The sequence below is a fragment of the Diabrotica undecimpunctata genome, chromosome 1 (assembly GCF_040954645.1).
Source record: "Diabrotica undecimpunctata isolate CICGRU chromosome 1, icDiaUnde3, whole genome shotgun sequence".
Taxonomy (NCBI): Eukaryota; Metazoa; Arthropoda; class Insecta; order Coleoptera; family Chrysomelidae; genus Diabrotica; species Diabrotica undecimpunctata.
Window position 1 is genome coordinate 93,117,036 of NC_092803.1, and position 17,452 is coordinate 93,134,487.

Sequence of the window (17,452 nt, forward strand, 5' to 3'; positions counted from 1 at the left end):
AAAAGTAGGAACTTGTGTACCTGTGACATCCATAATCCGTCAGGCGACAACATCTGATAATTCTAACGACAAATTCGACCAAATGGTTGCAGTTGCAGGACAGTCTCTGAATCAGATTGAGAAAAGGAAATTAAGGGAATTTCTTCGGCAGTATCGTGATATTTCCGTACCGAAAGGAGGAAAGACGGGAAGAACTACCGTTGTTAAGCATAAAATTGATACTGGTTATGCTAAGCCAATTCGTAAAACAGCTCGACGATTACCACAGGCGAAAAGAGAGGAAGCCGAAACGATTGTTCACGATTGTTCAGGAAATGAAGAAAGACGGGGTGATAGAACCCTCTACGAGCCCATGGGTCTCCCCGGTGGTCCTCGTTAAGAAGAAAGACGGATTGACGAGGTTCTGTGTGGATTACCGTTTGCTGAACAACGGTACCAAGAAAGATAGTTATCCTCTGCCTCGGATCGATGACACATTGGACACATTGGCTGGAAGTAAATTGTTTTCTACTTTGGATTTGAAGTCTGGATACTGGCAGGTAGAAATGGACCCAGTAGATAAAGAAAAGACAGCCTTTACCACAGGATCTGGATTGTGGCAATTCAACGTTATGCCATTTGGACTCTGTAATGCTCCTGCGACATTTGAGAGGCTTATGGAAAATGTGTTGAGAGGGTTATCTTGGAAAACATGCCTGGTTTATTTAGATGACATAATCGTCTTGGGGGAGACATTTGAAGATCATTTGAGGAATTTAGAAAACGTTTTTAATCGACTTAAAGCTGCCCAATTGATGTTAAATGGCACCCCAAGAAGTGCCAGCTATTTCAAGGTAAAGTCAATTATCTGGGTCATATAGTCAGTAAAAAAGGAGTGGCCGTAGATAAGGGAAAAATCGATTCCAATTAAGGAATGGCCAAAACCAACTGACAAACATCAAGTGAGAAGTTTTCTGGGACTATGTACTTACTACCGGAGGTTTATTAAGAAGTTTGCAGATATCGCTAAACCATTAAAGCGACTTTCAGAGGAAACAAGAGAATACCGCTGGAATACAGACTGCTAAAATGCCTTTGAGACCTTAAAAAAGCATTTAATCACAGCACCAATTTTAGGGTATCCACTGCCAGAAGGAGAGTTCATCTTAGATACAGATGCAAGTAATGTGGGAATGGGAGGAGTGCTGTCTCAGATTCAAGGAGGACAGGAAAGAGTCCTTGGATATTTTAGTAAAGTTCTCTCAAAACCTGAGCGGAATTATTGTGTCACGAGAAGAGAACTTCTAGCAGTAGTGAAATCAGTAGAGCACTTTTATCAATACCTTTACGGAAGAAAGTTTTTAATCCGAACCGACCATGCCGCCCTTAAGTGGTTGATGCAGTTTAAGAATCCAGAGGGTCAGATAGCCAGATGGATCGAACGACTCCAAGAATACGATTTCAAGATTGAGCACCGGGCCGGAGTTAGCCACAGAAACGCTGATTCTCTTTCCAGAAGGCCATGCCCAGCAGAGTGTTCCCACTGCAACAAAACGGAATCCAAGGAAGCAGCAGTGCTAGGAACAACGATGGTCAACGACGACTGGACGCCTACTAAGATCAGAGAAGAACAAGAAAGGGATCCAGTTATACAGAAAATTCGAAAATGGAAAGAGGAAAACCGTTGACCACCTTGGCAAGAAATATCAAACCTATGCTCAGTAGTTAAGACGTATTGGGCCCAGTGGGACTCATTTATCATGGAAGATGACTTGCTCAAACGAGTCCTGGAAAATGATGACGGTTCAGAGAAGAAAAGACAGTTGGTGATTCCAAAGAGCAGAATAGCCGAAGTACTTCGTCAGTTACACGACAGTCCATCAGGAGGGCATTTTGGTGTAAAGAAAACCCTTTAGCGAATTCGGGAACGGTTTTATTGGATGAACAGTTCCGACGACGTAAAAGACTGGTGTAAGAAATGTACTATTTGTGCTACGAGTAACGGGCCTTACCGAAAAAGGAGAGCTCCTATGAGACAATATAATGTTGGAAGCCCGTTTGAAAGAATAGCTTTGGACATCGCTGGGCCATTTCCAGAAAGTGAAAATAAAGGCAAGTACATGTTGGTAGTAATGGATTACTTTACTAAGTGGGTCGAGATTTACGCACTTCCAGACCAGAAGGCCGCCACCGTTGCAGATAAGTTGATCCAAGAATATATCAGCCGATTTGGAGTGCCTTTGGAGATCCATAGTGACCAAGGCAGGAACTTCGAAAATGATCTATTCCAAGGAATATGTGATAGACTAGGCATGAAGAAAACAAGAACTACAGCATCATCCGCAATCAGATGGTATGGTAGAACGAATGAATAGGACAGTTGGCAAGTATTTGACAAAGATGGTGTCCGATTATCAGCGAGACTGGGACCAATATCTTCCGTTCTTCACAATGGCCTACAGATCTTCTGTTAACGAATCAACAGGCCAGGCACCAGCCAGAGTCCTATTCGGACGCGAAATGCGACTACCTTGTGATCTAGAGTTTGGGTGTCGACCTGGAGAAGATGTAGCAGGTGAAGATTATGTGATCAAATTACGAAGAAAAATGGACGATGTACATGAGTTGGTCCGTTCCCACCTTCAGATCGCTAGCGACAGAATAAAGAAAACGGCACAAGCCGAAAAGGGTTGCTTTAAGAAGAACGACAAAGTCTGGCTCTATAATCCCAAGAAGCGAAAAGGTTGTTCTCCCAAATTGCAGCAGTTTTGGGAAGGCCCATACCTAATTATGGAGAAGATCAACGATGTCATCTACCGAATAAGCAAGATTCCGAAGGGAAAGCCGATGATAGTACACCATAACCGGCTGGCGTCTTTCGAAGGTGACCACGACGTAGATGAAGAAGTGGAAGTAAACCAAGTCCAAGATGTGTCTGACCTCACGTTTGAGGAATTCATGGGTGCCTATGGAGGTACCGGTAAAGCAAGACATCGTGTTACCACTGAAGAAAAGCAAGATCTACTCGCGCTCCCCAATGACTACTCGCTGGCCCTTACCATCCCGGCTAATATCAAAGACGCACCAGGGTTGGCATCAGTCTTTCGAAGGAAGTTTGGTCGAGTTGCAGAATGCCAAGTGCCAGCTCCCGGTAAAACCTTGAAACTCCAAGATGCATCACGTTACCTTTTTTACCTGGTAACAAAAGACACTGCCCGTGATCAACCTACCTACCGAGATGTATGGGAAGTCTTACTTCAATTGAGAGAGCACGTACTAGAGTCCGACGTGCAAAAGTTAGCCATGCCAAAGTTGGAGTGCCGCCAATTAGATTGGAGGGTTATCCGAAATATGGTGGAGGAGATCTTTAAAGACACCGAAGTCCAGGTGTTAGTCTGTTGCAATCCGCATAGTTACTGGTGCGGAGAGAAAACCGTCCCTTGTCATTTTTATACAACTGGAAGTTATAAAAGAGGGTCCAGTTGCCGATACCAGCATACCGTTCCGGTTCCAGCCCCGACAAGGTTACAGGAGGAACCATCTTTTAAGAGGGGGGCAATGTTACGATAAATTCTGACCCAAAACGGTAAACATGTTTATTACTAATATGCTTATTCATTCGAGTATTTTCTAGGTAATGCCTACCTGACACACGATGTTATAAAAACAACAGTTCGAACCTTCTGGAGACGAGCCGATATGAAAATACCAGTTTGCCGTTACCGTTTCGCCGCTAGTCGAGAGGGCTGTCGACGTTTGTAGTTTAACGGTACTGGCGTATATAACAGGACATTTTATTTGGAAGAGACAGTTAATTTTGAAGACTCGCGCCCGCGATTTAATTGTAACGTTCGTCAAATAAATTGTACAGTAGTTTAATAAACTGATATAAATTACCGTGTGTTTTAATAAATTAAAATAAGAACAATATAATAAATTAGTAAAGAATTAATAAATAAAATATAAATAATTATAAATAAATAAAGATATTACACTACTAATATATTTATTTTATTTAATATTTCGTTAACTATTAACTTTATTAAAGGTATTTTATACCAAAATTTAAAAGTATTGATGTTTTTGTCTAATTTTCTTTAGTTGCTTGGAGTAATTGCGTTAAATCTGAATTATGTAGTTGATTTAATCATGATTGATTTTAGTTGATAAAATGCGATTATCTCGAAAACTGTTGAGTTTTGAAGTTATTAACAAGTATACCTTGTTTTTGTTAAAATAAAGTATCTTTAATATTTTATATCACACACACCGGTAACTTAAAGAACAAAAAAGTAAGGTGCAAATGTATGCCACATATGTGGCGCCCTCTATCAGCTACATTAAAGCATGCACCAAATTATAATTTATGATGTTCAATAGTACCCAGTTATGAATTTTGATACATAAATGTTCACAAACATAAAAGTTATAGCGAAAATTTAAATTTTAAATTTCCACTTTAACACCCTGTATCTTACTTAATATCAACATTTTATTAAAGCAATTTGTCTTAAATCGTAATATTTTAAAGTGTAGAATCTACGGTTTCTTTTTGTACAATTACTTAAGGACCACCCTGTATATACAATCCTGTAAAAATACATCAATGTATCTCATAGGATACAATTACCTATTAAGGGTTAAAACAACTCAAAGATGATAATGTAACATCACAAAATGCTTTGTTATGGGTGCTAAATGTCTTATTGGAGAAAAGATATTTCATCTTCTTTAGGTGCCGTGTCCGTATTTAGACGTTGGTCGTCATCATGTTTACAATTTCCCCATTTTTATTAGGACAAATAGAAACTAAAGCACAGGTATTGAATAACACATATGTGTCCTGTTGCATAATACTTTTGCTACAAATCTAACCTGAAAGACTCAGAATTTTTACAAAAACATCATCGTTGTCCTAACCGATATTGTTATAAATATAGTAAACACACACGCAATTTAGTTCAGCATAATATTAGTTCGTTAGTAAATCATAATAGTTCATTTGTTCGAGATGTAATTATAGTTACTCGTAAGCTGTAACGTAATCATATAAATAAGTAATGTCATCTATAGGTAATTCCTGTTAAGTATAGGTTGGCACATAGTGTAGGTTGACGGAAGTCCTGATGAATGACTGCTCTCAACGTCAACATATATTAGGTATTATGCACGATACACAGACTAAACGGTATGCCGATTGTCGTCGCTAAATTTGGTTCGGCCGCGCAGCTACGTCACGCGGGAACGCGTGTTGTTTGTAGTTTCGATACATTAAATTCGTACTTGGTGGCGTTGAAAGTGATTAAATTGAGGTTTTAAAATATTAAGCTGTAAACGATTAAAGTAATTGTGGATTATTTTAGTTACAAATTGTTGTTTATTGTTGTAATTTTGCTTAATAAATTTAAAAAGTTTCTTTTTATAATATTCAGAATTTTATATCTTTTTGAGTACAAAAACATATGAACAAAGATTTCAATATTTCAAAATTTTCATAGGAAGTGTAATTATTTTACGAATATCCAAATTTCTTGTTTATGTTGTTTTATCAATGTTATAAAAAAAAACAAACCGATAAATATTTGGTATATTAAAATTATTTTATGTGGTACAATTTTCATTGGGACAGTTAAGCCCATGGAATTTATTTGATAAATCTTCATATTATTTCTTTTGATAAAAGATATTTGTATTTGTTTATTTATGTTATTTTTATTTATTTCCTTTTCCTATTTTATCCCGATAAGGAACAACTAAGAGATACTGGAAGCCACGAGAAAAGATAAGTATAACCTAAGCTGATTTTTTTTGTATAATAAAATAACACCCTGAGATTTGCGACACTTAGATAATTAATTAAATAATTAATTAAAATAATTAAATACATAAAAAGTTAATATAAAAGTAAGGGAAAGCAGATCTTAGTAATATGTATATATATATATATATACATATATATATATATATATATATATACACATATGTATGTATATCAAAGTCTAATAAAATTTTCTTACTTTAAATTTTTAGATTTCTGACCTGGTTTAACTTGAAATCAACCTTTTTCTGCTATGTAAATAAAATTGTATGTAAATAAAACACAATTTTATGTGAAATATTTTTACAGACCCAAAAGTAAAGTGAATGTTTATATTAATTTTGTTTTATTTTTTTAATATATTGTGGTAAATGTATATTGGACAAAAGATAAAATCTGTATTGTTCAATGGAAATGCAAGAAATGAAAAAGAATATAAAATACAATTTTTTATTTAAAAAGCGATGATAGGTACATAATTTTAAAATTCGAACAATATTACCGCTTGATTTAGCATTGCCGAATGAAAATTAAGGTTCCCATATGACGTCACGCGTTCGCCTTTCATGCGCAAGAACATACCGGTAGTCTGTGTATCGTGGGTATTATGGTTAGTTTTTAGGAACAATAAAAAAGGTATAATATGAATGTATCTTATAATTGTAAATTTAAATAATAAAGAGATAATCACAAGAGCAAATATTCAATAGGTTATGGGCCCAGATAACTCCTTGATAAAGGAATAAAATATAAATCAAGAAAACGTGATTACCTTGGAAGATGTTTGCAGGTCAACAATTTCCGATTCTCGCAGGTGAGAATTTTAACAATTGGAAATTCCGTGTAAAGACCTTAATTAATGAAAAGAAAGTATTACCAGTGATTGAAAGTATAGACCCAACAGAGAGAGAAAATTTTACAGATGAAGATGCAAAAGCAAAATCGATTATAGTTCAATGTGTTACAGATAAACATTTAGCCATTATAAAAGATGCCAAAACCGCTAAAGACATGATGAAAGCACTTGAAGACGTTTTTGAGAGAAAAAGTATATTCACCAAGCTTATATTAAAAAAGAAACTATTGACTTTTAAGTGTAAAAGAGATCAAAAACTGGAAGACCATTTTATGAATTTTGACAGAATTATAAGAGAACTGGAAGTTCTAGGTAGTAAGATAGATGAATCAGACAAAGTATGTCATCTTCTATTAACCCTTAATGAAAAGTATGAATCAGTGATTACAGCAATAGAAACATTAAACACTGAGGTAACTATGGAATTTGTTAAATCTAGATTATTGGATGAGGAGCTGAAGAAATTTGATAAAAACAAACCACATACTATGAACAATGAGGCAGCATTCAAAGTAAGTGGTATTAAATGCTTCAAATGTGGTAAAATGGGCCATAAATCATATGAGTGTAGAAGCAGAACTTCAATTGTTAAAAACCAGAGTAGAGGAATTAGTAGTTCCAGAAGACGTGGATTTTATAGAGGTGCCAATACAAATAGAAGTAACTCTGAGCATGCAGGTTATGTAGAAGAAGAATTAGGTTTTATTGCGATAAATGCCATTAATGATGATGTTGAAAACCAGAAAATGTCCAGTGGTGTTACTAGTAGTGAAGAAATAGTGCGAAATGAAGAGACGGTTTATCCTGCAATGAACTGTGGTACACTTAATGAGGTACATTTTGTTTTAGATTCAGGTTGTACACAAAATTTTTTGTCAGATCAACTTGTGGACTATATGATTGGTGTAACAAATTTGGATAAAACAAGTTTTGTACAAATTGCAGATGGTTACAAATTTAAATCAACTAAAAAAGGTAAACTTAGAGGAATGTGTGAGGGAAGAAAAGTAAGTATTAATGGTTTAATTGTTCCAAACTTGAAACATAACTTAATTTCTGTTTCACAATTAACTGGAAAGGGTAATAAGGTTTTATTTAAAAATGATTGTGCGCTTATTATTGGAAAAACATATACTGTTGAATGTCCTAAAGTAAATAATTTGTATCTTTTTAAGTTAGAAATAGAATGTGTGGCTTTAAATGTAAATGTTTTAGATAAAACTGAGTTTAATAGAAACATTTGGCATAGATGCTTAGGGCATTTGAATCATTTAGGCTTAAAAATTTTACAATTACCTTTTTCAAAAGAACCATGTGAAAGTTGTATTCAGGGTAAAAGTACAAGACGAAGCTTTCATAGTAAAGAAAAGAAAAGCAAAAGAATTGATGATTTAATACATTCAGATATAGCAGGGCCGGTTGCTAACCCTACTTTAGATGGAGAAAAATATTTTCAGGTATTAGTTGATGATTTCTCACATTTTACAGTAGTTAAATTATTAAAACATAAAAGTGAAGCTGAAAATAATGATCTTGATTTCATAAATTTAATTAAAACTCAACATAATGTTAAAACTAAGAGTATCAGACTAGATAATGGGGGTGAATTCTCATCAAGAAATTTTAAAAATATTTGTAGACAAAAGGGTATTGAGTTACAGTATACTCAACCATACACTCCACAGCAAAATGGTACATCTGAAAGAATGAATCGTACATTGATAAATAAAGTTAGAGTAAAACTAGGAGAAACTAACTTGCCCAAACATTTGTGGGGTGAAGCAATAAGATGTTCAGCTTATGAATTGAACAGGAGTCCTACAACAGCTAATGGTGGTAAAAAACCATCTCAAATATGGCATGGTGAGAATAATATTATTAATCTTAGAGTTTTTGGTTCTAAAGCATGGAGTGTAATTTTTCCAAAACCGAATAAATTTGATATTAGAACAACAACAACAATAATGGTAGGATATTCTAATTCAGGATATAGATTATGGGATTGTAAAAAGAACAAAATAATTACATCTACAGATGTTATTTTTGATGAAAAACAAGTTGAATATAAAGGTAATGTAAAATGAAGAAAATTCTGAAAGTTTAGATGAAAACAAAGAAGTAATTAGAAATGAAATAGATAATAATGAAGAGGACCTAATATATACTAGAAGAGGAAGAGAGGTACACTTACCAAAACGTTTAAGTGAATATGAATTATATTCAGCTTATTGCTTACTATCATTGAACGGTGAACCAGAGACGTTTGAAGAAGCGCAGAAAAATGGAGAGTGGAATAATGCAATTAATCAAGAACTGGAGTCATTGGAAAACCTAAACACATGGACACCAGTTAATTTACCTGATAACAAAAAGATTATAGATACAAGATGGATTTTTAAAATTAAAGATGATGGAACTCATAAAGCAAGGTTGGTTGCAAAGGGTTTTCGAGTACAGGAGGAGAATCCACTAAAATCGACCTATGCACCTGTGGCAAGAATGAGCACAGTGAGAATGATGCTGGCTCATGCACTGCAAAGAGACTGGAAAAATTATCAACTTGATGTGCCAACAGCTTTCTTAAATGGAAAACTTGATTCAGAGATATATATTTATCCTCCACAAGGACTAATAATAGACAGGGGAAAGGTTAAAAAAATTAAATAGAGCATTATATGGTTTAAAAGAATCACCAAAATGCTGGAATCATACTTTTAATAGAGTTGTAACAGAGAATGGATTTAGTAGATCAAAACACGATTTTTGTCTATATATTGGAGAAGACATATTTATGATTGTTTATGTTGACGATATAATATTAACAGGACATGAACAGAAAATAAAAGAAGCAATAGATATTTTGAAAAACAATTTTTGTGCCAAGGATCTGGGTGAAGTGAAGAACTTTTTAGGAATAACAATATCAAGAGAAAGCGGCAATCTCACATTAGGACAGCCGAAAATGATATCAAAGATATTGAGTTCATTTGGTATGAGTGATTGTAAAGGTGCGGCATCGCCAATGGAAACAAATTTTCAGATAGATAACACTCTAGAAGTAATTGATGTTCCGTATAGAAAACTTATAGGTAGTCTTATGTACATATCAACTACATCTAGACCGGATATTATGTTTGCTGTTTCATATCTTAGTAGAGTACTTGATAAACCTTCACAACAAACTTGGAAAGCAGGAAAAAGAGTGTTGCGTTATTTGAAAGAGACACAAAATTTTTCATTGACATATAAAAAGAAACCATGGGAACTAGTTTGTTATTCAGATTCAGATTGGGCATCAAATAAAATTGACAGGAAAAGTATTACAGGATGTATTGTATTTTATTGTGGGAATCCAGTTTCGTGGTTATCCCAGAAACAAAACTGTTGCTCTTTCAACTGCAGAAGCTGAATACATAGCTGCGGCTACCTCAGCTCAAGAATTGATTTACTTAAAAGGTATTTTATCTGACTTTAATGTACAAGGTAAATCAAAACTTTTGATTAATAATTTAAGTACAATAGCAATGTGTCAGTCCTTTGAAAATTCTAAACGTGCCAAGCACATTGACATTAAAGAGCATTGTATAAAAGATTTAGTTTCAAAACAACTGATATGTATTATTGATTATATTTGCTCAGAAAATAATTTGGCAGATATATTGACAAAGCCTTTATCTAAAGAAAAATTTTGCCATCTAAGGTCGATGTCAGGCGTTTCTTAACTGATGTAAAATTATTGTAAAAATATTGATATATATATTTTTTAATTGTTTAGATTTAAGCGATTTTTCCTCCTAAGTAATGTATTGAAGTTCAAATCGAGGAGGAGTGTTAAGTATAGGTTGGTACATAGTGTAGGTTGACGGAAGTCCTGATGAATGACTGCTGTCAACGTCAACATATATTAGGTATTATGGTTAGTTTTTAGGAACAATAAAAAAGGTATAATATGAATGTATCTTATAATTGTAAATTTAAATAATAAAGAGATAATCACAAGAACAAATATTCAATAATTCCGTGTGTATATAAGTAACCAATGAACGAGATCACAGTTTAATAAATTAATAATATATTCATCCATTATACATTATAGCCACCACGTAGCCCCGAATTTATTCCGCTTAATTTTGGTGTATGGGCGCATTAAAACAACGTGTCTATAAGAATCCAATAAACATTCACAACCAACTATGGGAAGAAATAAATACTGCAGCAGTTTCTTTATCAGAACCAATGATGATATTTAATATGAGACGATCTTTTATGGAATATATTGACAAATGAATTAAAGAAAATGGTGGACATATCGAACACTTACTTTGACAAAAAGTTATGTTATTTAGTTTAACTATTTCTTAGTTTGGTTTGTAAACAAAATGTTTTGATTATGACTTTAATTTAACATAAAATGTAAAATGTTTGATGTAAAATCCTATTATTCTGTTATTTTGTTAAATCCTATTATTAATTATCCTGGTGATATATTTATTTTATTTAATATTTCGTTAATTATTAACTTTAGTTAAAGGTATTTTATACCAAAATTCAGAAGTATTAATGTTTTTGTCTATTTTTTCTACGTTGCCTGGAGTAATTGCCTTAGATCAGAATTATGCAGCTGATTTTTAAAATGCGATTATCTCGAAAACTGTTGAGTTTTGAAGTTATTAACAAGTATACCTTTTTTTGTTAAAATAATGTATCTTTAATATTTTTCATCCCAAATATAGGTAACTTAAAGAGCAAAAAAGTTATGTGCAAATTTATACCACATATGTGGCATAAGTGGCGCTCTCTATCAGTTACATCAAAGTGTGCATCAAATTATAATTTCTCATATATAATGTATAAGCCTGATGGAAGGTGTAATAAATAAAACAAATACTAGATTGAGTAATTGTATAAGTAACAAGTATATTAACTTCACATGCCAGTAACTTAACCTAACAACTGTGTCTAACCTAATAACCTGTCTTGTCACTCTCTGTCATGCCATCTTGTTACCAACATGAATAATAATATGATTGTCACTTAACTGGGTATCATACATCCTCTTTTCTTTTTCCTTATAAGTTCAGCTTACAAGGTTTTTTAATTTGTCTCCCTGACCTTGTACAGTAAGTATTATTATGATTTGATGTTTCAAGTATATGATTGTTATCAGGGATTAAAACTTCTGTTGCTTGATGTTCCTGATGTGTTTCAATACCCTCACTTTCTGGCAATTCATGATATATACCACCATTGCCACCCATATGATGATCATCACCACAGTCTACAACATGCTTATTTACTGATGATCTTATGTGAGATCTATTTCTTCTGATAATGTTTCCACTGTCATCTTGCAGGATGTATGATCTAGGCGATTCATGTTGATTCAAGATTTTTGCAGACTTCCAGGTGTTATTACAGTGATCAAGGACTGTTACATCCATGTCCCTGTTCAATGGCTTCAATATTGTTGCATTTTTATTAAAAGTTGTCTCATTTAATTCTTTTTTAGCTTTCATTTTCATTTCCACATTTTCACACAAACATGGATGCAACAAATCAACTGAAATTGGAACTTTTGTTTTACATCTTCTGTTATTAAGAAGTTGTGATGGGGAGTATCCCATACCTTTTAATGGATAATTTCTATAATTTATTAATGCTGACTGAAGGTTAGCATGCTTTCTTTCATCTATAGTTTTCCTTAACATGTTTTTTGCAATTGACACTGCTTTTTCTGCTAATCCATTTGAACGTGGATAATTAGGACTACGAAAGATTAAAGTAAAGTTCCAATTTCTGCTAAACTTTCTAAATTTTTCACTATTATATGGTACGTTGTCAGTTACAAGAAAATCAGGTGATCCAAATCGTGCAAAAACTGTCTTAATTTCAGCAATTACTGAATCAGCACTTTTATCTTTAATGGGTAATACCTACCTCTAACCAGTTAGAATATGAGTCAAATAAAACTACGTAACTTTTTCCAGCATATGTGAAAATGTCGGACTCAACCTTCTCCCATGGTCTTTTAGGTAGTGGATATGATAAAAGAGTTTGTTTTGGGTTTTTTCTAGCAAATTTTTCACAACTCTTACATGCCCTTATATATGATTCAATATCCATTGCCATACCAGGCCAATAATAAATTTGGCGTGCTAGTGCTTTTGTTTTTTCTATGCCTAAATGTCCCTCATGAAGTAATCCTAGAACTTCTTTTCTTAATGAAAAAGGAACAACTAATTTATTGTCTAGAAAAAGAAGGTCATTAGTTATAAATAGGTTCTCCTTAAGTTTGGCAAAGTGTCTGACATTTTCTGGAATTTTATATTTTTGCTCTGGCCAACCACTGATGATAAAATCAAAAACAACTTGTAGTTGGGGGTCTGCTATTGTCTGTTGTCGAAACTGATTTTTTCGTTCCTCAGATAGCGGTAAATCATTGACAATTGAATGAACAGCAAACTCTATCTCCGTATCTACAGATTTTTTGTTGTTTTTTAGAAATGCCCTTGATAGTGTGTCAGATATGTACATGCTTTTTCCTGGTTTGTATGACACAACTAAATCATAATCTAATAATTTTAATCTCATTCTCAGGATTCTTGGTGAAATTGACTGTAAATCTTTTTTAAAAATTGATTCCAGTGGTTTGTGATCACTGTGGACTTTTACACAAGCTCCATAGACAAAGTAGTGAAACCTCTTTACAGCAAATAAAATAGCTAGAGTTTCTTTTTCTATTTGAGCATACTGCTGCTCAGTTTTTGTAAGGCTCCTTGATGCAAAGGCCACAGGTCTACCTTCTTGCAACAAACATGCCCCCAATCCATCTTTTGATGCATCTGTTTCAATTTCTGTTGGTTTCTTTGGGTCAAATACTGCCAAGATTGGCGAGTTAGTCAACATATGCTTTAGTTGATCCAGTGAATCTTGATGCTCACTTGACCACTGCCAATCTACATCCAATCTTGTCAAGTTTCTTAACGGGGCAGATATTTTTGATAGGCTTGGTACGAACTTGGCTACATATTTTACCATTCCTAAAAATCTTGCAACATCTTGTTTGCACTCTGGTGTGGGCATGTCTAAGATTGCTTTGATATATTTATCACTTGTTTTCACACCATCCTTTGAAAATATCTGACCCATGTATTTAACACTACTTTGTTTGAACTGTAACTTGGACTTATTGAACTTTATATTGTATTTGGTAGCACAGTCAAGAACCCTTTTTAAGTTCCTGTCATGTTCTGCTTCTGAGGCACCAGTGACAATTAAATCATCGAAGTAAAGGCCTACGCCTTCAAGATCTCCAAATATTTCAAAATTCTTTTTCTGGAATACTTCTGGGGCTGAGCAGATACCGAAAGCCAGTCTATTAAATTGATATCTACCAAATGGTGTGCCGAAAGTCATTAAATCTGCACTTTCATCATCCAGCTCCACTTGCCAATAACCATCCTTCATGTCTAAAACGGTGAAGAACTGTCCTCTACCAAGTAGAGTTACAATTTCATCAACAGAAGGAATTTGAAAATGTTCTCTCTTGATGGCCCCATTAAGTTCTTTTGGATCAAGACATAGCCTTAAGTCACCATTTGGCTTTTCCACAATGACAAGTGGGTGAACCCACTCTGTTGGTTTATCTACCTTTGTTATGACTCCTTGCGCTTCAAGATCATGCAGTTTATTTTTTAAACGTTTTCGTAAAGCATGTGGAACCTGTCTTATGGTGCTTATTCGAGGTTTGGTATCTTCTCTCAAGGTTATATGGTGTTTTGTTGGAAATTTTCCTAGACCTTCAAACACATGTGCATATTTTGTTACTAAATCATTTAAATTTTTAAATTTAGAACTTACTAATGAATCTACCCGTTTGACTAAATTTAATTCTATACATTCCTTAAACCCCAGCAAAGGAATCTGATTTTTTGTATCTACAACTACAAAAGATATATCTTTTTTATCATTTTTAATAACACAAGTTAATGTAACTCTACCTACAGTTTTAATTTTGAACTTTGAATCCCCATATAATACTAATGATATATTAGATTTATGGATATGTGCTGTTGGGGCTATTTCTTTGAGAATACTTAAAGGCAATGTGCTTACCTCAGCTCCAGTATCTAATTTAAATGACACAGGCTTATTGTTAACATAAATATCAGCTGACCACATATCTCGTCCAACCTCATGTTTACATTTAGAGTTTACTGACCTGACAAAATACTGATACTCACTACCTTCACTCTCACTTCCTGAACTGTGCACATCACTTACACTAGCTTCTGTTACTTGATGCACTTTCTTCTTCTGCTCTTTCATCGCCTTTCTTGGAATTTCTGGTTTGATTCTCATATTGCTCCCACTAGTTTTATGGTCTTCTCTACAAATTTTTGCAAAATGGTTATGGCCTTGACACTTAGCACATGTTTTACCCCAAGCAGGACATCGATTGTCTCTCAAATGATTATATCCACATCTGGTACACACAAGATCACATCTGGGTTCTCGTCGTTGAAATGCATTTATTAATGACTCATTTTGTAACATTTTAGACTGGTCTTTACTTATTTCTATCGCTCGACATATGTCAACTGCTTTCATTAACGTTAACTCTGATTCTCTGAGCAGTTTTTCTTGTGTTGCTTTGTTGTGTATGCCCATTACTATTCTATCTCAGATCATTTGGTCTTGTTGGCTATACTCTGTTGTTTTAATGGCTTTCCGTAGTTCTGTAACAAACGAGTCAAATAGTTGCCCTTCTTGCTGGCTAATACTATTAAACTTAAATCTTTCAAATATGACATTTTTTTTTGGTGAACAATACTCTTCAAACTTCTTTTTTACGCAAGTTACTGTTCTGTCTTCATTTTCGTCAAATGTGAAGGTATTGTACAGCTCTAATGCCTCGTCACCCACCAGACTTAAGAAAACTGCCAGCTTTTTACTTTCTGGTTTGGAGGTTAGGTCCGTAGCTATCATAAATAGATCAAACTTTTGGCTAAATTTGCGCCAGTTTTCAGATATATTCCCATCTAATACTAGAGATTCAGGTGGCTTAAACGTGGATTCCATGATGATACCAAAAAATGATACTCACGTGTTACAATACAAGGTTACAGTTGAGTACCTATCCAAACAAGAAATGGTTACACCACGCAAAGATTATCACACCTGACACCATGTATAAGCCTGATGGAAGGTGTAATAAATAAAACAAATACTAGATTGAGTAATTGTATAAGTAACAAGTATATTAACTTCACATGCCAGTAACTTAACCTAACAACTGTGTCTAACCTAATAACCTGTCTTGTCACTCTCTGTCATGCCATCTTGTTACCAACATGAATAATAATAAGATTTTCACTTAACTGGGTATCATACATATAATAGTACCCAGTTGTAAATTTTTATACATAAATGTTTACAATCATGGAAGTTATAGCGAAAAATAAAATATCTGTATCTTCCTTAATATCAACATTTTATTAAAGCAATTGGGTTTAAATCATAATATTTTAAAGTGTAGAATCTACTGTTTCTACTTAAGGACCACCCTGTATATATATATATATATATATATATATATATATATATATATATATATATATATATATATATATATATATATATATCTGTGTAATAGTGCAGCAAGGGGCTGCGTGACAAAATAGATGATATATTTGAACATGGTGTATGGAAGTTCTGGCAAACCAGTTTATTTACTAAGATTATTTACTAGCAACAGGACAAGAGTTAGCAGTTTAAATATATATATATATATATATATATATATATATATATATATATATATATATATATATATATATATATACCCGGTATTTAGGCGTTCCACGCCCTTCCGGTAGGGATCTATGGAGGAGTATCACCTAGCCGCAAGCCCTTATCTCTTGCCGTACTGCTCCACCATAGGCCGATCAGATACCAGCATATTCTAGACTAAGCCGCAGATTCATTTTAGAATTTTAAACTACTGCGTTAGCCTTTTTGTTTGCTATTCACCGAGCCGGGGATTTGAACTGACATCTCTCGCATTGAAGCGAAGGAGAAGCCAGCCGCCCAGCCCGCTTGGCTATCCGATCGACGGCAGTTTAAATAAAACTGTCAATTTTAAGAAATATAATTGGGACTGAGTCTGCCAAAATTATGTCCACATTCGCCATCCCAGAAGCTGAAACTAATAAGTACGACTTGATAATGTCACTAATTGACAAATAATATGTTAATCCAAGGATCAACGAATCTTTTGAAAGATACAATTCTATCATGAGGGTTCAGAAAGAAGGAGAGTCATTTGAGCAGTTTCTTATTAGTTGTAGACATTTTATTCGAACATGTAATTTTAATGAAATTAATCCAGAACAAAAAGCCGAAGATAAAGCTCTGAGGGACAAGATATTGATGGGCATCAGATATCCAGTTACTAGAGAAGCTTTATTGAGAATGGACAAACTTTGAAAGTAAGAACCAAAATTTGAAATTTCGCAAAGAAAGAATAGATGTGGATATAGAAGTTCATAAAGAAAGGAATAAAGATAAGTCCCAGGGCCACAGCAACTATAGTAACTCTAAAAGTAAAGCCAACGTTAATGAAAAATTTAAGTGGAAACGATGTCAATTAACTCATGGGGCTAGAGAATGCCCAGTGTATGGAAAGAAATGTAAGAAATGTGGGATTTTAAACCATTTTGCAAAGTTGTGCAGAGTCAAGAATATTGATGTTACAGATGAAGACAGCAGAGATTGATCAGCTGATATTTTTGTAGGAA

The 17,452-nt window shown here is 34.0% G+C and overlaps 1 protein-coding gene across 1 annotated transcript; it reads left to right on the forward strand.

Moving 5' to 3' along the window:
- Positions 1–9,444: 9,444 nt before the first annotated feature.
- LOC140433737 (uncharacterized) lies at positions 9,445–10,062 on the forward strand. Its single transcript, XM_072521715.1, has one exon. The coding sequence runs from the start codon at positions 9,445–9,447 to the stop codon at positions 10,060–10,062; it is 618 nt and encodes a 205-aa protein (XP_072377816.1).
- The last annotated feature ends 7,390 nt before the right edge of the window (positions 10,063–17,452 follow it).